The sequence below is a fragment of the Entelurus aequoreus genome, linkage group LG17 (assembly GCF_033978785.1).
Source record: "Entelurus aequoreus isolate RoL-2023_Sb linkage group LG17, RoL_Eaeq_v1.1, whole genome shotgun sequence".
In the NCBI taxonomy this organism is placed as follows: domain Eukaryota; kingdom Metazoa; phylum Chordata; class Actinopteri; order Syngnathiformes; family Syngnathidae; genus Entelurus; species Entelurus aequoreus.
In genome coordinates, this window is record NC_084747.1 from 9,892,967 (window position 1) to 9,918,667 (window position 25,701).

The window sequence follows — 25,701 nt, forward strand, 5'->3', positions numbered from 1 at the left end:
TATATACTGTGAATAAGGAAAGACTTAGAGTCCGTCTGCTGATCTGAAAAAGAGCCAAAGCTGTCAAAAAACTGAGGGACCATCTTCAAAGTGCAATGCTGAAACAAATAATGCAAACAATAAAATGTAACTTCCAGGGCTTGAGATTAATGTAGTCCCGTCGTCCCGGGGACGGTAAAAAAAATGCACGGGATGAAATGAAATGCTCCCCGGAACGATGGCTTTTAACCATTTTTTTTCTTTTTCTTTTTATGTATTTATTCATTTTACATTTTATATTAAATGTCTTGGTTTTTCCTCCCTCTGAAAATCCTATAAAATGTTTAACAAGCCATCCTATAATAATACAACAGCTATTAATGTAACAATACAATAAAACAAATATATTTAATGATGTTTTTTTCATTATTTTTAGATGTTTTTTTCATTATTTTAACAATAAGCTAATGTATATTACTTTATATAGATTCTACAAGAAACACAAAACTTAAAAACTAAATTATTTACAATTGCAGACACAAGGTTTCGTGCAGCTTCACTCATTATAAAGGAAGACGGAAGTCCACGCAGGAGAAAAATGACTACAAAGATGGTGTCTGAGTTTTTCTTTTATATATATATATATATATATATATATATATATATATATATTAGGGCTGGGAATCTTTGGGTGTCCCACGATTCGATTCAAAATCGATTCTAGGGGTCACGATTCGATTCAAAATCGATTTTTTTTTCAATTCAAAACGATTCTCGATTCAAAAACGATTTTTTATTTTTCTTATTTTTATTTTTTTGAAAACAATACACAACAATACCATAATAATGCAATACAATTAAATTTTGGAGTTCTGAACTTGTAATTTCTTGTAGTGTTTATTAAGTGGTAATATGTCACATTTGTCCCATTTAACTTTATACCCTGATAAACAGCCATATTCAGTGATGACATTATTGATATAAAGAAGAGAGGCGTTAACATGTGACAGGTAAAAAAATTATGTCGTCACAATACATCGATAGCTTATTATACTGAGAGCCAATTTTTATACCATGAATATTATTTTCACTTCTTATTTTTGCAGCTAAGGGTTAAATAACCAAATTAAATAATAATCCAGATGCAGGACATCCCTGTTTTACTCCTCTTTTTAACAAAAAAGGTTCTGAAATATGATTATTGGTTTTGACTGATGCCATGGGCCTTATATAAAGCATCTTAATCCATTGTATAAAATTATCTCCAAATCCAAATGTACGTAATGTGCAAAACATAAATGAGCAGTTTATGCAGTGGAATGTCTTCTCCGCATCAACAGTACATACTGCTGTGGGATAAGGGAGACTTCTAGCATAGTAAATAACATTCAACAATTTCCTTGTATTGTCTGAAGATTGTCGACCTTCCATGAAGCCAGTTTGGTCAGTATGAATTAATTTTCATATTACATTTGATAATCGTGTGGGTAAGATTTTTGCCAAGATTCAAAAGGATTGTCCATTCATGGAATACATAGATTTCAGCAGGATCTACCCCAGTCTGCTGACATGCAAGCAGAGTAGTAGATTTTTGTAAAAAGCTTTTATAATTGTAAAGGACAATGTTTTATCAACTGTTTGCAATAATGTACATTTGTTTTATCTATTAAATGAACCAAAAATATGACTTACCGGTATTTTATCTTTGTGAAAATATTGGACACAGTGTGTTGTCAAGTTTATGAGATGCGATGCAAGTGTAAGCCAATGTGACACTATTGTTCTTTTTTATTTTAATGTCTAATGATAATGTCAATGAGGGATTTTTAATCACTGCTATGTTGAAATTGTAACTAATATTGATACTGTTGTTGATAATATTCATTTTTGTTTTACTACTTTTGGTTTGTTCTGTGTCGTGTTTGTGTCTTCTCTCAATTGCTCTGTTTATTGCAGTTCTGAGTGTTGCTGGGTCGGGTTTGGTTTTGGAATTGGATTGCATTGTTATGGTATTGCTGTGTATTGTTTTGTTGGATTGATTAATTTAAAATATATATATATATATATATATATATATATATATATATATATATATATATATATATATATATATATATATATATATATATATATATATATATATATATATATATTAAAAAAAAAAATCGATTTTTTAAAAATGAGAATCGATTCTGAATCGCACAACGTCAGAATCGCGATTCGAATTCGAATCGATTTTTTCCCCCACCCCTAATATATATATATATATATATATATATATATATATATATATATATATATATATATATTTATATATTTATATATATATATATATATATATATATATATATATATATAAATATATAAATAAATATATATATATATATATATATATATATATATATATATATATATATATATATATATATATATATATATATATATATATATATATATATATATGAAAGACTTAAAGGTATACTAGAGGATGTTGTGGATCATGTTGACTATTGGTCCTCCTAATTGTCAATCATTCTGGTGATGTTACGTAAGGACATATATATATATATATAAACATATACATATATCAAATAAAACAAATTGCTTATCGATAAGCCATTTTTTATTTATATATTTATTACAACGCCAAAATAGGCCTAACAACGCCAATGGTTGTAATTTTGTAGCACTTTGAGATATGGAATCAAATGTAAAGTAGATTACAAATACAATCTATTATATAAATAAATAAATTATATATATATATATATATATATATATATATATATATATATATATATATATATATATATATATATATATATATATATATATATATATATATATATATATATATATGTCCTTACGTAACATCACCAGAATGATTGACAATTAGGAGGACCAATAGTCAACATGATCCACCCAGAAATAAATAAAACAAATGGCTTATTGATAAGCCATTTATTTATTTATATGTATTATTGTTCTCCTACTCACCTTTCCAGTAGAGGCCTCTCCCCTTTCACTTTCTGTGCTTATCTGCCCTGACTCCTACAGGTCAATAGGGGTTGTGGAGTGATTATTATTATTATCTACTGATAATAGTCATATGTGAATGAGCTCAGCTCCTGTTCTCCTCCATGTGTAAAGTGAGAAACACAGCTGATGCTCCAGAAGGAAGTAACCCCAAAGATAGCAAATGGTAAAAAAGAGTCCACATTTAACTTTATAAATAACCAGGACCTTCATGATGCATTTCAGGCTAACTAGCTAACTAAGTAGCAGCATTGTTTTAGAGCGGGAATGTAACTGTTTGTCAAACACAGACCTGGTGTAAAGTGGAGCTAATACATTTTACTACAAGCAGTGATGAATACTTACTTTCTTGAAAAAGTTTCTTATGTCCATTTTGCATCCGTTCACATTCTTGTTTGCAGTGCTGTGTGCTAATGTGCTTCGTACACCTGCAGGACCGCAAGCAAGGTCGCAGAAAATGCGGACTGGATTTTGAATGATGTGGGCATTTTCTATATGAACAAGTTCAAAGGCCGCAAGCAAAGTCGCAGAGAAAAATGCGGACTGGATTTTGAGTGATGTGGGAATTTTCTATATATACAAATCCAAGGACCACAAGCAAGGTCGCAGAGAAAAATGCAGACTGGATTTTGAGTGATGTGGGCATTTTCTATATGAACAAGTGGAATGGATTGGATACCCACTAAAGGGGCTCTCTACCTTACGCTATGAAGTGAAGGGAAACTGAGTGAATAATGACAGGTTATATGATTATTTATTTAAACTCATATTCGGGCCACTATAATGAAAATGTCGGCATGTATTGTAAAAAACACCAAATTATTTAGGAGGGCTTAAGAATATTTTAGGGGGGCTTGAGCCCCCCTAAAATAGGCCTAGCAACGCCAATGAGATCCACTATGGACTGGACTCTCACACTATTATGTTAGATCCACTATGGACTGGACTCTCACTATTATGTTAGATCCACTATGGACTGGACTCTCACTATTATGTTAGATCCACTATGGACTGGACTCTCACACTATTATGTTAGATCCACTATGGACTGGACTCTCACTATCATGTTAGATCCACTACGGACTGGACTCTCACACTATTATGTTAGATCCACTATGGACTGGACTCTCACTATTATGTTAGATCTACTATGGACTGGACTCTCACTATTATGTTAGATCTACTATGGACTGGACTCTCACACTATTATGTTAGATCCACTATGGACTGGACTCTCACACTATTATGTTAGATCCAGTATGGACTGGACTCTCACTATTATGTTAGATCCACTATGGACTGGACTCTCACACTATTATGTTAGATCCACTATGGACTGGACTCTCACTATTATGTTGGATCCACTATGGACTGGACTCTCACTATTATGTTAGATCCACTATGGACTAGACTCTCACTATTATGTTAGATCCACTATGGACTAGACTCTCACTATTATGTTAGATCCACTATGGATTCCAGGTTTCTCATTGTCCCGAGTTTTTCCTTGCCCTGATGTGGGATCTGAGCCGAGGATGTCATTGTGGCTTGTGCAGCCCTTTGAGACACTCGTGATTTAGGGCTATATAAGTAAACATTGATTGATTAATTGATTGGTTGAAGCACAGATATTTACAAATAAACTGACAATCAGAGGACGCCACACTGTCATGGTCTCTTGTTTGTGAGTTTTTATTTACACTCTGTGTGCATGTACTATTACGCAAGATTGTCACAACAAAAAGCAATATTTCATGATCATTGTTGTACACTTCTGTAATTCAAAAGGAAGACGGGGAAAACACCATCCAAGTTGTTGTCAACACATCAAAGTTGTGTAGCTGCTATGTTTTAAGCATCACTCTAACTCACAAATTTAAAAAAAAACATTCCATGCTTAGTTTGCTGTAACCGATAAACTTGGAAGACTACTAAGCTAACACGTTAAATTGCACACAGAATAAAGAATCGTCTCGATTTTGGGGTAAAGGTTTTAGCACTGACAATTTTGATTCGACACAAGCTGAAATACATTACATGTTGGGAAATTTTTCCAGAAAAACTCTGAAACGAAAGGGTTTCTCTCATATGATCAAACAAATTGCTCTTTTAAGTATAGCTTGTAACACAAACTGGACAACTGGCATTATTTCTCCCGTGTGTGTTGTGGCCTGACATATTTTATTGTCTGGCATCTTTCTTATACCACGTATACACCACCTACGTGTTTTGTTCTATTGTGTGTTTCAGTGTGTGCCGCCTCATACCTCGCCTGGTATAAAAGCTTTTTCCACAAGGTGAACAATTAAAGGGTTTATCTCCGGTGTGTGTTCTCATGTGTCCTGTGAGTTGAGTCTTTAGAGCAAAGTTTTTCCCACAAACCGAACATTTAAAAGGTTTTTCTCCAGTGTGCGTTCTCATGTGTCCAGCCAAATTTTCCTTGCGGGAAAAACTTCTCCCACAAACTGGACAATTAAATGTTTTTTCTCCTGTGTGTGTTTTCATGTGTCCAGTCAAATATTGTTTTCGGGCAAAGTTTTGACCACAAACCGAACAAACAAATGGTTTCTCTCCTGTGTGTGTTCTCATGTGTGCTGTCAAATCACTCTTGCGAGAACATCTCTTACCGCAAATTGAACAAATAAACGGTTTTTCCCCTGTGTGTGTTCTCATGTGTACAGTCAAATGGCTATTGCGGGCAAAATTTTGCCCACAAACTGAACATTTAAATGGTTTCTCTCCTGAGTGCGTTCTCATATGTGCTGTCAAATAAGCCTTTTGAGAAATATTTTGACCACAAACTAAACATTTAAATGGCTTCTCACCTGTGTGTGTTCTCATGTGTCTAGTTAAATCTGTTTTACGATAAAAACCTTTCCCACACACAGAACAATTAAACGTTTTTTCTCCTGTGTGTGTTCTCATGTGAGTTGTCAAATGGATTTTATAGGAAAAAACTTTATCACAGACTGAGCAGTTAAATGGTTTTTCTCCTGTGTGTGTTCTCATGTGTGCTGTCAAATTGGTCTTTTGTGAACATTTTTTACCACAAATGGAACATTTGAATGGCTTTTCTCCTGTGTGTGTTCTCATATGTGCAGTCAAAGTTTGTTTTTGAGAGAAGTTTCTGCCACAGACTGAACAAATGAATGGTTTCTCCTCTGTGTGTGTTCTAATGTGTATTATCAATTCACTCTTCCGAGAATATCTTTTCCCACAAACTGAACAGTTGAATGGTTTTTCTCCTGTGTGTGTTCTCATGTGGTTTGTCAAATGGGTATTATAGGAAAAATTTCTACCACACACTGAACAATTATATGGTTTTTCTCCCGTGTGTGATCTCATGTGTGCTGTCAAATTAATCTTTTGGGAAAATGTTTTGCCACAAAAGGAACAATTAAATGGTTTTTCCCCTGTGTGTGTTCTCATGTGTTGAGTAAAACTGCTCTTTTTAGTAAAGCTTTTAGCACAAATTGAGCAGTTAAAATGTTTTTTAACGGTCTTTTTGGAGCAGTTGGAATGTTTGTTGTCAGTGTGAGTCCTCATATCACCTTCACAGTTTGTATCGCTGCTCAAAGGTTTTTCAATGTTGTCTTGAGCCTCACTATCTGATAGTGGAGCTAGGATATTGTCTACTTGTGGTTTCTCTTCATCATCTTCAGTCTTCACAGAGACAATAGTCAGTGGCAACTTGGTGAGATCAGCTTCCTGTGTCATCCAGAATTCATCCTCTTCCTCTTTAATGTGGGGGGACCTTGGACTCTCTTGCTTAAAAGTGTAGCCCTCATCATTTGCCCGAGGAGGAAGTTGTTCTGAATGACCAATCATCTGCTGGACGTCTGCAGGACACAAACACACTTTAAATTCAGACATAATCTATGAGATGTTTCTCCTTGAACTCGCTACACATTTTCTATGTACTATACCGCAACATGTCCACAATGAAACCCAATGGAGGAAAATACCCTGTTGATGTTTGCTTTAACTAGCACAAGTCACTACAAGTCCCTTACCTTTAACTTTTATGATTCGTGGTAATGTGCCTTCAACTGGGAAGAAGTCGCTTTGAGTGTGGGCAAAGAATAGTCCTGCTTCACCCACAAACCCTGGATTTTCCGAAAAACTACTTTTAATGGCGGCATCTGTGACTACTGTTTATGGCAATGGAGGAGACAATGAAACGGGAAGTAACAACAGTACGTTAGAAATGTGTGAATGATACGTTAGCTCGAGTTGTTGTGTAGCTAGTTTAGCCCTCTACTGCAAGACAATAGCGGCCAAATAACGATTTTCCTAACAAATACTTTTAATTGGATCAATGCCTACTGCGTTAGGCAAATGGATCAGTTAGTAATATAATCAGTTATTACGTTGGCGATGTAGCTCATAGCGTAGCTTAAAGGCCTACTGAAACCCACTACTACCGACCACGCAGTCTGATAGTTTATATATCAATGATGAAATCTTAACATTATAACACATGCCAATACGGCCGGGTTAACTTATAAAGTGACATTTTAAATTTGCCGCTAAACTTCCGGTTCGAAACGCCTCTGAGGATGACGTATGCGTGTGACGTAGCCCGGCGAACACGGGTATGCCTTCCACATTGAAGCCGATATGAAAAAGCTCTGTTTTCATTTCATAATTCCACAGTATTCTGGACATCTGTGTTCGTGAATCTGTTTCAATCATGTTCATTGCATTATGGAGAAGGAAGCCAAGCAAGCAAAGAAGAAAGTTGTCGGTGCGAAATGGACGTATTTTTCGAACGTAGTCAGCCACAACAGTACACAGCCGGCGCTTCTTTGTTTACATTCCCGAAAGATGCAGTCAAGATGGAAGAACTCGGATAACAGAGACTCTAACCAGGAGGACTTTTGATTTGGATACACAGACGCCTGTAGAGAACTGGGACAACACAGACTCTTACCAGGATTACTTTGATTTGGATGACAAAGACGCAGACGTGCTACTGTGAGTATGCAGCTTTGGCTTTTTTTTGCGTATGTACGTAACTTTTTTAAAATATATAAGCTTTATGAACCTTGGGTTAGGTGAACGGTCTTTTGGGCTGAGTGATTGTGTGTGTTGATCATGTGTTTGAATTGTATTGGCGTGTTCTATGGAGCTAGGAGCTAGCAGAGGAGCTAGGAGCTAGCATAACACGTACCGTACCGTAAGTGCGCGTCACGTACGTAACTTTTTAAAAATATATAAGCTTTATGAACCTTGGGTTAGGTGAACGGTCTTTTGGGCTGAGTGATTGTGTGTGTTGATCAGGTGTTTGAATTGTATTGGCGTGTTCTATGGAGCTAGGAGCTAGCAGAGGAGCTAGGAGCTAGCATAACAAACACGCAGGTGTTATTATGCAGGATTAATTTGTGGCATATTAAATATAAGCCTGGTTGTGTTGTGGCTAATAGAGTATATATATGTCTTGTGTTTATTTACTGTTGTAGTCATTCCCAGCTGAATATCAGGTACCGTGAGTATGCAGCCTTGGCTGCTAAACATTCGATAACTTGACCGTATGTGCGCGTCACGTACGTAACTTTTTAAAAATATATAAGCTTTATGAACCTTGGGTTAGGTGAACGGTCTTTTGGGCTGAGTGATTGTGTGTGTTGATCAGGTGTTTGAATTGTATTGGCGTGTTCTATGGAGCTAGGAGCTAGCAGAGGAGCTAGGAGCTAGCATAACAAACACGCAGGTGTTTTTATGCAGGATTAATTTGTGTCATATTAAATATAAGCCTGGTTGTGTTGTGGCTAATAGAGTATATATATGTCTTGTGTTTATTTACTGTTGTAGTCATTCCCAGCTGAATATCAGGTCACCCCCGGCTCTCACAGCATCTTCCCTATCTGAATAGCTTCAACTCCCCACTAGTCCTTCACTTGCACTTTACTCATCCACAAATCTTTCATCCTCGCTCAAATTAATGGGGAAATTGTCGCTTTCTCGGTCCGAATCTCTCTCACTTCATGCGGCCATCATTGTAAACAATAGGGAACTTTGCGTATATGTTCAACTGACTACGTCACGCTACTTCCGGTAGGTGCAAGCCTTTTTTTTATCAGATACCAAAAGTTGCAATCTTTATCGTCGTTGTTCTATACTAAATCCTTTCAGCAAAAATATGGCAATATCGCGAAATGATCAAGTATGACACATAGAATAGATCTGCTATCCCCGTTTAAATAAAAAAAATTCATTTCAGTAGGCCTTTAATGTATAGCCAGCTTGAGCCTCTATTGTTTACAAGTGGTCCAAAGCAGTAGCGGTAGAAGTATTAACATGATACAGAATAAAAACACATTTTAATGTTAATATACACATTAATATGTCCAGGAATTAGCATTGGAGGGATAAAGACTCAATATAATTTTAATGTTAGCCAGCGTATAGTACCAGATTAGCAGCCGGGCTTCCTTCCTTTCTGTCTCCCGCATCGTCTCTTCCCTCTTTGAGCCGACAACAAAACACACTGAGCCGCTGGTCTCACTATATCATCTGGGATGTTGTGTTGTGGTGAAAGTCAAATAAAAATGAGGTGGCTGGTGGCGACAACAACTATTAAACTAAGCTGCCGGGGGCGGGGAGGAAGGCCCAGTGAGCAAGAGGGGGCGCGATAAGGAGGGCTTCATTTGCATCCAACAACTCCCCCTCCCGAAACCTACCGTTTTTGAAGGCAGCCAAAAAGTAGCTTGAAGATAGGCCTAACAGCAAAATCTATGCAAAATGTTGACCAAAGAACCATCACCAAAGGTTATGTAAACCAAAATTAAAGTGTTTTATTAAAAAATAAATAAATATGATTATATGACCCCTTCAGCGTTTCCCACAGATTGCCAAAAAAGTGGTGGTGGGGGTGTGGCTACAGGTGTAGTGGGGGTGTGATCACGGCGGTGTCACTATGACATCATATGGTTTGACTTTATTTCGAATATGCAAACAATTACAACACAATACATCACAATTTCCAGTTGATCCAACATGTTCGAATAGGAGTAGAAAGAAGCAGAGCTGATTGACTCCTACCTCCTTTCCCATGACTTTCTCTCCGTGTCTGCCCTGCTTGCATCTTTGCCTCGTTCCGTCTTGTTGAACTTTCTCATTGCCTCTTTTTGCACTGCTTTCCAAAATCCAAACAGTGGAATTGATGAAGTTGCCTCTCAACAAAATCGATAAGATCTCGGGTTCAGGGCAACCTATTCGTTCTCTCAGAACGGTTGTTACTGGACACACGATGGATTCCTAGGAGAAGGAGTGCCACGTCGAGGACGTTGACAGTAATCTACCTATTCGGAACCATGATAACAAGACATATGCTGATTGGAGTAAGCGTTGCCCTGATCTATCGACCAATTGGACGATGCTGGCAGCCATTGAAAGTCCCCTGAAGCTGCCACAAATGATTGGAGGATGCGGGCAGAACTCTGGACACTCAGGCTTATGTCATTTTGGATAACATCGGATCGTCTGCCCTTCCATCCATCTTCTTCCGCTTATCCGAGGTCGGGTTGCAGGGGCAGCAGCCTAAGCAGGGAAGCCCAGACTTCCCTCTCCCCAGCCATTTCGTCTAGATCCTCCCAGGGGATCCCGAGGCGTTCCCAGGCCAGCCGGGAGACATAGTCTTCCCAACATGTCCTGGGTCTTCCCTGTGGCCTCCTACCGGTCGGACGTGCCCGAAACACCTCCCTAGGGAGGCGTTCGGGTGGCATCCTGGCCAGATGCCTAAACCACCTCATCTGGCTCCTCTCCATGTGGAGGAGCAGCGGCTTTACTTTGAGCTCCTCCCAGATGACAGAGCTTCTCACCCTATCTCTAAGGGTGAGACCCGCCACCCGGTGAAGGAAGCAAATTTCGGCCACTTGTACCCGTGATCTTGTCCTTTCGGTCATAACCCAAAGCTCATGACCATAGGTGAGGATGGGAACGTAGATCGACCGGTAAATTGAGAGCTTTGCCTTCCGGCTTAGCTCCTTCTTCACCACAACGGATCGATGCAGTGTCCGCATTACTGAAGACGCCGCACCGATCCGCCTGTCGATCTCACCATCCACTCTTCCCTCACTCGTGAACAAGACTCAGAGGTACTTGAACTCCTCCACTTGGGGCAAGACCTCTTCCCCAACCCGGAGATGGCACTCCACCCTTTTCCGGGCGAGAACCATGGACTCGGACTTGGATGTGCTGATTCCCATCCCAGTCGCTTCACACTCGGCTGCGAACCGATCCAGTGAGAGCTGAAGGTCTTGGCCAGGTGAAGCCATCAGGACCACATCATCTGCAAAAAGCAGAGACCTAATCCTGCAGCCCCCAAACCGGATCCCCTCAACGCCCTGACTGCGCCTTAGAAATTCTGTCCATAAAAGTTATGAACAGAATCAGTGACAGATCGTCTGCCCTGCAGGATGAATTTGAAGACTGAAAATTACAGTGAAAAGGTTACATTTCTTTTCGCTCGTTCAAACACAACCATTCCGATCTTGCTAGTATTCCCTGGCTGCGACGTGGCAAGGTCATTCCTTCAAGATTCCCCTCGAGGACAGTGCAGCGAAGACGAAACAAACTCTTTCTCTGTAAACAACACCTGTAAAGTTAACTATTTTCCTTTGCCACTGCCTGCAGAGCGACTCCAGGCCTACAGACTGTTAGAATAATCATGTATATATATTATCACACAACTTTAGTATGCTTAAAACCCGTTGCTATAGTAATTAGCTATTTTGCTTAAGCTGTACTTTTTCTATCTGGGCAAGGACAAAAACTTCTTGTCTGAGGGGTGGCCTCAGCCGCAGATGTTATCTTTGTTTTAGCCCACTAACAGCCAAGGACTTCAAGGACCTCAACGAAGATAAGACGACAGCACGCAGACGAAGCAGAGACAAGGCGAAATCACAATGCCGCTAACAGCCAAGGACTTCAAAGACCTCAACGCAGATAAGACGACAGCATGCAGACAAAGCAGAGACAAGGCGAAATCACAAGGCCCCAGCACATTCCATCACGTATTGTGCGTCCTGGACCTGCTTTGCATAATATATATGACCACTCCTTTAAGAGGCGGCCTCAGTGATGTTGACTGTGGAACTCCTGAATAAATAGAGGGACGCGGGAGCTGAACCTTACAGCGTAGGGCGAGACTGTGACTAAGTGTGCAGCTCCATGCGTTCTCCTCATGAGCTAAATTGAACTCTGTCTCTGCATGATTCCTTGCTTCTTGTCTGTTTAATAGATGTCATCTGTGTTTGAACCTGACTTAACAGACACCATGTACCATGGCTATATATGCACACATATCCCCATCCCCACCCCCCTCACCCCACGTAGTATGACAGAAAACAGAGCAGCACCCCTAGTGGCTGGCAACTTCGGGCCGGATGCCTGCCCTCTCCCCTTCCTGTTGCAAGTCTTGTGGTTTCTGAGTTAACGTGTGCATATGTGCTTATCGGGTATCAATTTTTTTCCTCAGCCCCAGTCTGTGCCCCCAGAGCAGTGTTTTTCAACCACTGTGCTGTGGATACAGTCTGGTGTGCCGTGGGAGATTATCTAGTTTCACCTATTTGGGTTAAAAAATATTTTTTGCAAAGCAGTAATTATAGTCTGCAAATGATGTGTTGTTGTTGAGTGTCTGTGCTGTCTAGAGCTCGGCAGAGTAACCGTGTAATACTCTTCCATATCAGTAGGTGGCAGCCGGTAGCTATTTGCTTTGTAGATGTCGGAAACAGCGGGAGGCAGCGTGCAGGTAAAAAGGTGTCTAATGCTTAAACCAAAGATAAACAAAAGGTGAGTGCCCCTAAGAAAAGGCATTGAAGATTAGGGAAGGCTATGCAGAACAAAACTAAAACTGAACTGGCTACAAAGTAAACAAAAACAGAATGCTGGACGACAGCAAAGACTTACTGTGGAGCAAAGACGGCGTCCACAATGTACATCCGAACATGACATGACAATCAACAATGTCCCCACAAAGAAGGATAAAAACAACTGAAATATCCTTGATTGCTAAAACAAACCTACTCAGTGGCCTAGTGGTTAGAGTGTCCGCCCTGAGATCTGTAGGTTGTGAGTTCAAAACCCGGCCGAGTCATACCAAAGACTATAAAAATGGGACCCATTACCTCCCTGCTTGGCACTCAGCATCAAGGGTTGGAATTGGGGGTTAAATCACCAAAAATGATTCCCGGGTGCGGCACCGCTGCTGCCCACTGCTCCCCTCACCTCCCAGGGGGTGAACAAGGGGATGGGTCGAATGCAGAGGACAACTTTCACCACACCTAGTGTGTGTGTGACAATCATTGGTACTTTAACTTGAACTTAAAGTAGATGCAGGAAATATCACTCAAAAGGAAGACATGAAACTGCTACAGGAAAATACCAAAAAAATAAAATAGGAGCCCAAGACAAGAACTAAATTACTACACACAGGAAAACAGCAAAAAAGTTCAAATAAGTCAGGGTGTGATGTGACAGGTGGTGACAGTACACCTACTTTGAGACAAGAGCTATAGTGATGCATGCTTGGTTATGCTTTAAAGTCATATCCAACAACTGCAAAAACGACTTTTTACTGTCAACTGAGTTTCGTTTTTTAATGATTTCTGCTGGTGGTGTGCCTCCGGAATTTTTAAATGCAAAAAATGTGCCTTGGCTCAAAAAAGGTTGAAAAACACTGCCCTACAGGCCCAGTCTGTGATCGACTTATTTATTTTTTGAACTCATCCACCCCCGGCGTCTACATGTGTCTGACCTTTGACAGGGCGCCGTAAGTGGTGACCCATCAGCGCTCCTGTTCTGTCTTCCTGTACAATGTTTAGTTTTGTTTGATCACCTGTACACTTTTGTTCACAATTTTTTTTTTTTTTACAACATCCTCCATAAATAATAAAATTAAATAAATGAAAAAAATAGTGAAGTGAGTTTGTATTTCATAGAGTGAGATGAAAAAGATGATCAATGAGTTCAAAATGTTTATCATGGTTCTTCTTCTTTGTACTTTGTAAACACTTAGCTTTAGAACAGTTTACTAAACTAGATCATATTAGTACATGGATGTCTTTATCTAATCCATTTAACTCCACATACTGATATAATAAAATGTTGTTGTACGTGCATACAAGTGAAGTGAATTACATTTATATAGCGCTTTTTCTCAAGTGACTCAAAGAGCTTTACATTGTGAAAGCCAATATCTACAGTAAGTTACATTTAAAGCAGTGTGGGTGGCACTGGGAGCAGGTGGGTAAAGTGTCTTGCCCAAGGACACAACGGCAGTGACTAGGATGGCGGAAGCGGGGATCAAACCTGCAACCCTCAAGTTGCTGGCACGGCCGCTCTACCAACCGAGCTATACCGCCCCAGCATACAAATACAAATGTTTTAAGTCTTTTTTTCTCTCCTCTTATGTTGAGAACAATTGTTGTACGATCCTAACAGGTCATAGTTTGCGAGGTGCATCATTTTAGCATTTTGCATTTTGACTTCACAGTGGAATTTCAATATTTTTGATTGAATAAATAAAGGGTTTGAATGTTCTCTACATTCAACATTATTCTAACTGATCTTTTTTGTAACACGGTTAGTAACTGAAGTCTGCTTTTTTAGTTATCTCCCCATATTTATACACAATAACTCAGATACGGTAACGCTAGCGAACAGTAGAGAATAGGACTTGATTTTTTTAGTCCAATACATATTTAGCTTTATTCATTATCTATGTATTTTGTGCCACTTTATGTTGTGTACTTTTATGTAAGATTTCCCGTTCATTTTATCATTAATTACTACACCCAGAAATGTGATTTCATCTCCTCTTTCATTGTGTACTCCATCTATTTTTTTGTGTTGAACGTTCTTGTGGGGGAGGTGTGGCCAGCGCGCCTGCAGGAGCAAAGGTCACCGCCTCCGTCTATGGTGCTGAGGACGAGCACCATCGGATGGGGATGGGGCATGTGCTGACGGCGAGACACAGCTGACAGGTGATTAGATTTCACAGGTGGTACGTGTTAATCTAACCATCTGTTGTCTTTAACAGTATGCGGCCGAGAGCGGGGGAGGGCAGAAGGACTGGGAGAGACTGAAAAGTCAGGGACTTCTGAAAATACATTTTGATTCATTGTTAAGCATTAAAACTTTGATAAAAACTGCACGCCTGGCTTCGGTGACGTGTTAAAGTTAAAGTACCAATGATTGTCACACACACACTAAGTGTGGTGAAATTTGTCCTCTGCATTTGACCCATCCCCTTGTTCACCCCCTGGGAAGTGAGGGGAGCAGTGGGCAGCAGCGGTGCTGCGCCCGGGAATCATTTTTGGTGATTCCACTGTGTGTACAGTGGAACTGCTAGGAAGCAACTTCTACAGTTCTCTTCTACATTATTGTTTTACTGACGTCTAAGGATAGTCTGATTTTGTCAAACCATCTCTTGAGTTCATTTATTTCTTCTGTTATTATTTCTGTTAGCTTCTTTGTGTTCTCTCCTGAACAAAACCGTTGTATCGTCTGCGAATAATGCAACGTTTTTTGTAACTTTACTAATGTCATTTACACTACCGTTCAAAAGTTTGGGGTCACCCAAACAATTTTGTGGAATAGCCTTCATTTCTAAGAACAAGAATAGACTGTCGAGTTTCAGATGAAAGTTCTCTTTTTCTGGCCATTTTGAGCGTTTAATTGACCCCACAAATGTGATGCTCCAGAAACTCAATCTGCTCAAAGGAAGGTCAGTTTTGTAGCTTCTGTAACGAGCTAAAGTGTTTTCAGATGTGTGAACATGATTGCACAAGGGTTTTCTAATCATCAATTAGCCTTCTGAGCCAATGAGCAAACACATTGTACCATTAGAACACTGGAGTGATAGTTGCTGGAAATGGGCCTCTATACACCTATGTAGATATTGCACCAAAAACCAGACATTTGCAGCTAGAATAGTCATTTACCACATTAGCAATGTATAGAGTGTATTTCTTTAAAGTTAAGACTAGTTTAAAGTTATCTTCATTGAAAAGTACAGTGCTTTTCCTTCAAAAATAAGGACATTTCAATGTGACCCCAAACTTTTAAAAGGTAGTGTATATAAAAATTGAACTTTTATGTGAAGGACGCCTACAATGTATTTTTTGTAATCACTGCGCTAATTATATATACATATATGTGCCCACGCACATATATACAGTACATATAATTTATATATTTTTCTACTTGATTTTTGCCATGCACAATGCATAATTATTCACTGTTTATTTGCTTTATGTTTGTAATCATGAAATATTGTGTCCTGGGCATGATGTTAAAGTGCATCCGGCAGTGGAGGCTCCTCTATGGGGTCTTGGGGCACTAGGAGGTTAACCCCTTTACTACTGTTACTCCAGGAGGCCCTTGGCAAAGGCCTAGTACCTGACTGTCCCCTAGCCAGGGATACGGTGAAGACCTCAACGGCGGAGCAGGCGGAAGACTGTAGTTTTACGAACTACCATAACGGCTGCGACGGCGGAAGAAGGCTGCAGCAGAAAAGGGTACCCAGTCGTCTTGGACTCCATGCCACTGGACCCTGACCCGATTCTGTCAAGGATCGTGTGGTGACTGTCTGTGCACCAGTCTCCCCACGTAAAACAAAGTCACGCACAGGCATCCTCCATGAAGGGATACACCCCTACCAGGAGGATCGTCATACTCGTTCGAGTGGCCGCCGACAAACGACGAATCATGAAAATCAATAAAACATATCCATAACAAAAAACAGTATGTCAATGTGTATGGATATTTTGTGAAATGTATTTATCACAAGCATATCTTTAGAACATATCTGGTCCAGATGTACATTATATACGTTTTGAGAAAACAATCCGCAAAATTGTCATGGCTCCGGCTCGCACAATGACCTAATTGTTATGGTGTTCCTTCTGTTCTGATATCTAATTTGCATATATATGCAATTAAAACCACCACATGTTGACCACAATGGAGGGCTTTATAACAGTTGTAACACAACTATACATATCTGAAAACATCTTGATAAGTTGAAAATGCTGGTAGACTTTTAGGGCTGTCAGATTGTCATAAAAAAAAACTTAAGAATTGTCTCAAGAATTTATAGCCTGTAGTAGAGATGGTAAATGGTAAATGGGTCGTACTTGTATAGCGCTTTTCTACCTTTTTTTTCAAGGAACTCAAAGCGCTTTGACACTATTTTCCACATTCACCCATTCACACACACACATTCACACACTGATGGACAAGATTGGTGGCATTAAATACATTGTCAATGAACATTCTACAAACCCTGTTTCCATATGAGTTGGGAAATTGTGTTAGATGTAAATATAAACGGAATACAATGATTTTCAAATCATTTTCAACCCATATTCAGTTGAATATGCTACAAAGACAACATATTTGATGTTCAAACTCATAAGATTTTTTTTTTTGTGCAAATAATCATTAACTTTATAATTTGATGCCAGCAACACGTGACAAAGAAGTTGGGAAAGGTGGCAATAAATACTGATAAAGTTGAGGAATGCTCATCAAACACTTATTTGGAACATCAAACAGGTGTGCAGGCTAATTGGGAACAGGTGGGTGCCATGATTGTGTATAAAAACAGCTTCCCAAAAAATGCTCAGTCTTTCACAAGAAAGGATGGGGCGAGGTACACCACTTTGTCCACAACTGCGTGAGCAAATAGTCAAACAGTTTAAGAACAACGTTTCTCAAAGTGCAATTGCAAGAAATTTAGGGATTTCAACATCTACGGTCCATAATATCATCAAAAGGTTCAGAGAATCTGGAGAAATCACTCCACGTAAGCAGCATGGCCGGAAACCAACATTGAATGACCGTGACCTTCGATCCCTCAGACGGCACTGTATCAAAAACCGACATCAATCTCTAAAGGATATCAGGAACACTTCAGAAAACCCCTGTCACTAAATACAGTTGGTCGCTACATCTGTAAGTGCAAGTTAAAGCTCTACTATGCAAAGCCAAAGCCATTTATCAACAACACCCAGAAACGCAGCCGGCTTCTCTGGGCCCGAGATCATCTAAGATGGACTCATGCAAAGTGGAAAAGTGTTCTGTGGTCTGACGAGTCCACATTTCAAATTGTTTTTGGAAATATTCGACATCGTGTCATCCGGACCAAAGGGGAAGCGAACCATCCAGACTGTGATCGACGCAAAGTGTAAAAGCCAGCATGTGTGATGGTATGGGGGTGTATTAGTGCCCAAGACATGTATTCCGTTTATATTTACATCTAACACAATTTCCCAACTCATATGGAAACGGGGTTTGTAAGTCATTTACATATTAACCATTCTATGAAAGCTTGGAACAGTTTGCAAGTCACATTGCACATAAATAAAACATGGCAAGAATTGAATCGCAAAAACCTGAGCCCTGCTATGTATGAAAAGATTAAATAAAAAGAGGGTCTGCCTAGAACATAGGTCAGGGTCTCCCTTTGATGGAACTGAATGTGGCGCACCGCCACGGTCAATTCATTCCCCCGAATGCAGCTGAGATAGACTCAAGCTACCCCCCCCCCCACCACCACCACCACCACCACCCCGAAAGGGACAAGCGGTAGAAAATCCATTTTCTACCCCTTGTCTCATTCTGGGTTGCGGTTTGGGGGGGGGTTGCGCATTTGGGCGGAGCCTATAATTGATTGGTGCAAAATATATTTTGTTCTTTGATTTGACTTTTGCATTCTTTCATCTCCTCTGATGTGAACTCCACTGCCTTCTTCAAGCTAACAATCATGGCGGCTCTTGCTTTACATTCTTCAACAAGGTCGGCTCATTTCTCATCCACACCTTTTTCAGTCTGCAAAATGACGTTATTAGAAACGTCAACTGACTCACCTTCATCTTTCGTCTTTATCTCCGTTGGTGATTTGCTGGAAGTTGGTGGCGCTGATTCTCTTTCATGTTCTCTTTTAGCGGACGTCGCCATCTTAGCATAGCAGTAGTCGTCCATCTTCTATCACGTCTTCAATCTTCACTTCACGTAACACTCCATCGCTCCAAACTCAACGTGCAGACTTTAGAAACAACGAATCTTTGTGAATGTAAAAAAGTGTGAGACCGTATATGTGGAACTTCTTCAGCGAGCCACAGCACATTCAGTCCGCCATCTTGGTCGCCTGCAAAGTATTTTGACCTGCTCGATCTGTTTGCGCATGCGCCAAAAATCAGCCATTTAAAAGCCGTTTTATTTTTATTTTCACAATAAAGGCATCTTACTAATTCTTATTTTATACAACCGTTTTGCAAGAAGTATTTACTGATAACATGAAATAGTCGAACACTCCACTTTAAAATACGTAAAACAACTTTTATCCATCAACATCGTTCAAATGAGTTTATTAAGTTAAAGTTAAAGTACCGAAGATTGTCACACACACACACACACACACACACACACACACAAACACACACACACACACACACACACACACACACACACACACACACACACACACACACACACACACACACACACACACACACACACACACACACACACACACACACACACACACACACACACACACACACACACACTAAGTGTGGTGGAATTTGTCCTCTACTTTTTATTTTTATTTATTTGTATTCTTTTTTTTTTTTTTTTTTTTTTTAATACACTGTAGCACTTTGAGGTTGTTTGCTCAATGTAAACTGCTTTTTACAAATTAAATCTATTATTATTCTGATTCTGATATGTTGAATTGTTAAAATGGTTCTATTCTTGATATTTTTTCATTGTTACAAACTTTCATCGACTGAACTTTTTATTTTTATTTTATTTATTGTAGTTTTCTATGAACAATTTAAAAAATTAGGTCACAGATGTTTTTATTTTTCTATCTTGCTTAATTAGCAGGCAGTCATTTAAAATATTTTAAATCCCTTTATTCAACAAATCAAATCAAATCATTATTTTTTATCAAATGTGGAGGGAATAACTATTACTTTTCGATTTTTTTGGTGCGTTCAACACTAAGCCTATTGGTTGTGTAGACAGTGCCTTAATTGTGCCAGCAGGGGTCACTGTAGTTTGTGCACAGTCAGAGTCGTGTCGAAAGAGAGTAAACAGGCGCCATTACTGCTACCAAGGACGTGTGTGGCTCAGCCTGGATGCATGCATTTCGTGTTGACTTCATTTTCCTGACGAAATAAACCAAAAATAAAACATCTATATATAGTTCTAAACATACTCCAACTACCATGAATTGATTTAAACTTAAAGAAGTTGAAAAACTTATTGGGGTGTTACCATTTAGTGGTCAATTGTACGGAATATGTACTGTACTGTGCAATCTACTAATACAAGTTTCAGTCAATCAATCAATCCTAAACTCCCAATAAAACATGCTTTTATTTTGTCAACATATAACTTCGCGGTCCGACGGCACAGTAAAATAAAAAAAATACACACAACGACCAAAAAAATGACTTCTTAGCCTCAATTTGCCAAAATGTTATTTAGCTTTGGACTGACAATCTTGTGACTTTTGTGTAAAGTATGTCAACTGTGGTGTCTGCCTCCAATGTATTTGTAATCACTCATGAAGTATTGTTGTAAGTCATCTTTCTGTTGTGTAATATGCTAAGTGAATACGTGCACTTTTGTACTTATTTCCGCATATTTCTGCACAATAACTCAAACATGGTGGAGAAGTGATTTTTGGTCCACAACATATTATGCTTGACATGTTTGTTGCCACGTATATTTTATATGACACTATCAGTTCACTTTATCATTTATTATTAGACCCCAGAAATGTTCTTTATTTCTTCCCGGTAATGTTTATTCAGTGTATTTGTATTGTTTCTACTTTCTCTTCTACTATTACCGAATTGCATTATTTTAATTATTTTACTGAGGTTCAAAGCTCGTCTGTTTTTGTCAAACCATCTCTAATTTATTAATTTCTGTTACATCTGTTAACATTTCTACAAATGCTTCTTATATTATTAATTATATAAATAGTTTTAAGTCAACTGTCCATTTTACAGTAAAAACTTTACATTCACAACTTTTTTTTTTTTTTTTTTTTTTGTGGAAAAAGCTGGCAGCTTAGTTGCCAGAATGTTTGTGTTGAATTGACATTGGTTTTTACAACATTATATTGTTCATGGAAAAAACAGTACAAGTTATTTTTTTATTCCGGCAACTCAGCTGCCAGTTTTTCAAACCGTAAAAACAAATGTTCCTTCTTTCCATTTACAGTAATACACCGTTAAAAATAACAACCGTAGATTTCACAGTTAACTGGCAGCTCAGACAACATAATTTTAACTAAAAAAAAACAGTAGTAGTTTTTTTCCCATTTACTGTAAAGAACAACATAACATTTATTGTCATTTTTATTCTTTTGATGGGTAGTTTGCTGTAAAGTATTTTCGTTTATTTTTATTTAGACAAAAACATGTTTGGAAAGTATGATAATATACTGTAATATTTGTTGCAATATTGGATATTAATAACGTTTAAAAGGCATGCAATTTCAAGCAGTACATATATTTTTTCTGTCAAAATGAAAAAAAATCTACTAGTACTTTATTGAAACATATAATTAAACATTTAGTTTGCGGGCCAGATCAAATGATGTCGAAGAGGACCAAACCAAAACCAGTAGTGCTGATAAAGGCCCCTTCAGGGCCACGTTATTTTAAGAGTGAGTTTGCGGATCTGACTATTTATTGACTTTCTATTATGAAGAGTGCTGTCTCGCCGTCTGATAGCAACGTAAAAGTCCCAGTTACTATTTTACGTGACACTGCGGCCTCAAGGTCTATAGATCTGTGTTGCCTCTTTCACACAAAACCTCCTTAAAATGTAAAAAAACAACAACAAAAAAACAACCGTACGTCAGATTTTTCAAAATAAAGCCATCTTAACTATGTGAGTGACAGGTTACAAAAACGAATCAGAAGTGCTAATAACGGATATTGTAGAGGCGGTCAACAATCATTTTACTGAGCAAAACTGACAACTGTCGGCCGTAACCACACCAAAACAACATTAGCAACAAAGCTAATATCTAGTAAAACCGGCCTCACCACTAAATGCACCAAAACAAACAAACTATAGGCAGCCGATCTTTCATTTGCGCCAAACATCTTTCATTTGCGCCGGCTCAGCCGGTGATGCGTTCACTGTCACAAAAACAGTCGGACAACTCCAACGCCACACGTCACTGTAATTGCGAGGGCCCATTTAGTGTTGCCAATAATGAATGTTAATTCATGGATATTGATGCGCGCGACCAGTCTTCCCCTCAGGGAATAAAACACACTGGTAAATCCCAAGTTCTTTTAGATGACATATATGTTGAGTAAAAAGGACCACAGACACAGAATGGCACAATAGCACGTTTTACTGAGGCCTCAGGAGACCAGCCCTTACAAAGCGACAGTAGCATCAGCAAGAAGAGGTCTAAATCCAAACAAAAAGAGCAAAAACAGCCCCTCTCGCCCAGAAAGGAGCGTAGGTGCTTCTTCAAAACAGATAAGGAACTGGCCAAAACAGCTAAGTGAGCCGACAAACAGGAGCCCTTAAGACAACTCCTTCATTCCGCACTCCATTCAGCTGTATAATCACTCGCCATACAGCAATAGAGGATATCTGTCTATTACCAGGCCGCTTCTATGTTAGCTACCTCTCTTTGTTTATTATGTCTATTTTGTGCTGGATCTACTCGCTATTTGATGCTGCCCTTTTCTTTTCTTTTTTTGCTTCAGCTGTTACATCTACCGTAATATTGTACATGGTAATTGATATATTATATAATAATATAATATAAATAATATAACATATCAGTATATATTATATACTGTATATATAATATGTAAATATTATATATATGTTGTATTTTATATTGCTACTACGGTACATTTTTAGTCTATTTCATACCTTTTGTTTTCACCCTCTTTTTGTGCCCTTGTGTGCATTATCCTTTCTGTCCTTATCCTTTCCATCCTTTGTAACTGAGCTGCTGTGTGGAACAATTTCCCTCGTGGATCATTAAAGTTTGTCGAAGTCTAATTCCAAAACAAAGAGTTTACTAGCGGACATAAGATAAAAGCAAGGAGGTCACGAGAAGACACGCTACATGGGAAATTACTAGCTGCTTTAAACATGACTATAGATTAAAAAAATAACACTTAAAACTATCTCATTCTCATGAAATGTGGTTTCAAGATTACATAAATGATATTTTTGACAGACAAAAGGTTGTACACTGTAGCCCATGCTTGTGCTACGGCACACATCGCCAAATGTGTTCTCTGAAAGGGGTACAGGTCTCAAATTCCCCCACTCAGACATTTAACATGCAGCTCACGATTTTTTTTCCAATTTTTTTGTCAGTGGGCCAAATCACTTATGTTAAAAAAATCATAAAATGCAAATGTCTGCTGTAGTTTGATTATTACAATAAAACATGTCACTTGTTGTGTCAGCTTTTGGTACAAGTGTGATGCTGGTGTGGCCAAAATGTGAAAAATAGCGCTTTTTTCCCCCAGGAAAATCCAATATTTATTATACTAAAGGAGCACTATGTTATTGTTTACTTTATTACTCTAGTACAGGGGTCGGCAACCTTTACCACTCAAAGAGCCATTTTGGCAAGTTTCACAAATTAAAGAAAGTAATGGGAGCCACAAAAAAAAATTTAAAATGAAAAACACCGCATAAAAAGCTTAAATGCTTTGTGCTATGTTAACCAGGGGTCTCCGACACACGCACCGGCACGCATTTTAATGTGGAAATTTGATGTTAGTGCAGCCCGCGAGTTTTGAATGAATGGCGCTTGATAGTGTCATACTTACCAACCCTCTCATTTTTCCCGGGAGACTCCCGAATATCAGAGCGTGATGACACTGCATTTGGCGCCCTCTACAGTCTGCCCTAAAAGTGTACCTGCTCGACCACATGTAGAATGCAGTTTCAGCTTGCTCACGTAAGTGACAGCAAGGCGTACTAGCTCAGCAGCCACACATCTTACACTGACGGTACCAATACCCAGAATCCCATACAGCCCTAACTCTTCCGCTCAACCAACGCACGGAGAGTTAGGGCTGCATGGGATTCTGGGTAATGGTTGTGTTATGTTTATGTTGTGTTACGGTGGGATGTTCTCCAGAAATGTGTTTTTCATTCTTTTTTGGTGTGGGTTCACAGTGTGGCGCATATTTGTAACGTAACAATGTTAAAGTTGTTTGATACGGCTACCGTCAGTGTAAGCTGTGTGGCTGATGAGTAAGTATGCTTTGCTGTCTCCTGTGTGTGCAAGTAATAACAACATGCAACATGTGGCTGGACTGGCACGCTGTATGTAAATGCTATAGAGGACAATTACTGCAGTGCAATTAGGGCACGCCCTTTATTTAGTAATTAGAGTGTAAATAGGATTATTTTTTCCCTGGGAGTAATCTAGGAGAGACACTGAGATCCATAAACCTCCTGGGAAAATCGGGGGGGTCGGCATGTATGTAGCTGAGCCGCATCAGAGTGGTCAAGGAGCCGCATGCGGCTCCGGAGCCGCGGGTTGCCGACCCCAGCTCTAGTATATGTTGGGTTTTTTTGTTTTGTCATAAAAAAATACAATCATGTGTGCTTACGGACTGTATCCCTGCAGACTGTATTGATCTATATTGATATATAATGTAGGAACCAGAAATATTAATAACAGAAAGAAACAACCCTTCTGTGCGAATGAGTGTGAATGGGGGAGGGAGGTTTTTTTGGGTTGGTGCACTAATTGTAAGTGTATCTTGTGTTTTTTATGTTCATTTAATAAAAAATAAAAAAAATTAATTGTTTTATTTATTTCTTGTGCGGCCCGGTACCAATCGATCCACGGACCGGTACTGGGCCGCGGCCCGGTGGTTGGGGACCACTGCCATATATGGATAATCCGCTTGAACAAAACGTCACACTGGAACAAAATTCCAAACGGACCGCTTGGGAGGAAGTAAGAAGGAAGGCAAGTTTGTTTTATAAATATCTCTGCTGTCAGGGACCGCTGTCGGTCTTGAACCCCAAGATGCAGAGATGGCAGGCGTAGGGCGGGAAAACATGACTTTAATGTCGAAAAACAAATAGTGCAACTGGTAAGTGCACATGCAGGGACAACAGGAACCAGGCAACAGGAAGCAGGCAACAGGAAACAGGATAACAGGAAACAGGCGACAGGATACAGTATGCAATCATCGAGCCCTGACCGGAGGGCGAGGCAGGCATAAATAGCAGCCTGATTGGCAACTGCAACCAGGTGTACCAGGCTGCCAATCAGGGACAGGTGAGGGGAAACGAGCGCTGAGGGACAAATGCAGGAAATGGAACCAAAATAAGAGCGCTGACAGGAAATAAACACAGACACAGAGGACAACCGAAACAAAACCAAACTGTCAGTAACGAGCCTGACATCTGCAATGCCTCCACAGTTTGATTTCAAATGTTCAGGACTCAATCCCAACTACACATAAGCAGGGACCAATAGGTAAAGAAAATAGTTGGTTTTGCATAATAGGGCCCTTTTGAATAGTCATAAAAAACGAATCAACTTAATTTGCATACAAAAACCAATTAAAAAAATTAAGTTTAATGAACTATAGTGCTGAACGAGTTTTTGCAGTGTAACCTACAAGATCGACATATGGAAGT

General features: G+C 39.1%; 2 protein-coding genes across 2 annotated transcripts in view; both read right to left on the reverse strand.

Annotated features, from left to right (window-relative positions):
* The window catches only part of LOC133632307 (gastrula zinc finger protein XlCGF17.1-like), a 607,858-nt gene that overhangs the window by 90,484 nt on the left and 491,673 nt on the right, over positions 1 to 25,701 (reverse strand). The gene's annotated exons all lie outside the window — the stretch shown is intronic.
* On the reverse strand, positions 4,783 to 6,924 carry LOC133632308 (gastrula zinc finger protein XlCGF57.1-like). The gene has a single exon (XM_062024679.1). It carries the CDS (start codon positions 6,886 to 6,888, stop codon positions 5,236 to 5,238), a length of 1,653 nt encoding a protein of 550 aa, XP_061880663.1. The 5' UTR covers positions 6,889 to 6,924; the 3' UTR covers positions 4,783 to 5,235.

Excerpts from the sequence above, each read along its gene's own strand:
- LOC133632308 (XM_062024679.1), bottom strand. The coding sequence starts at position 6,888 with ATGTCTGAATTTAAAGTGTGTTTGTGTCCTGCAGACGTCCAGCAGATG.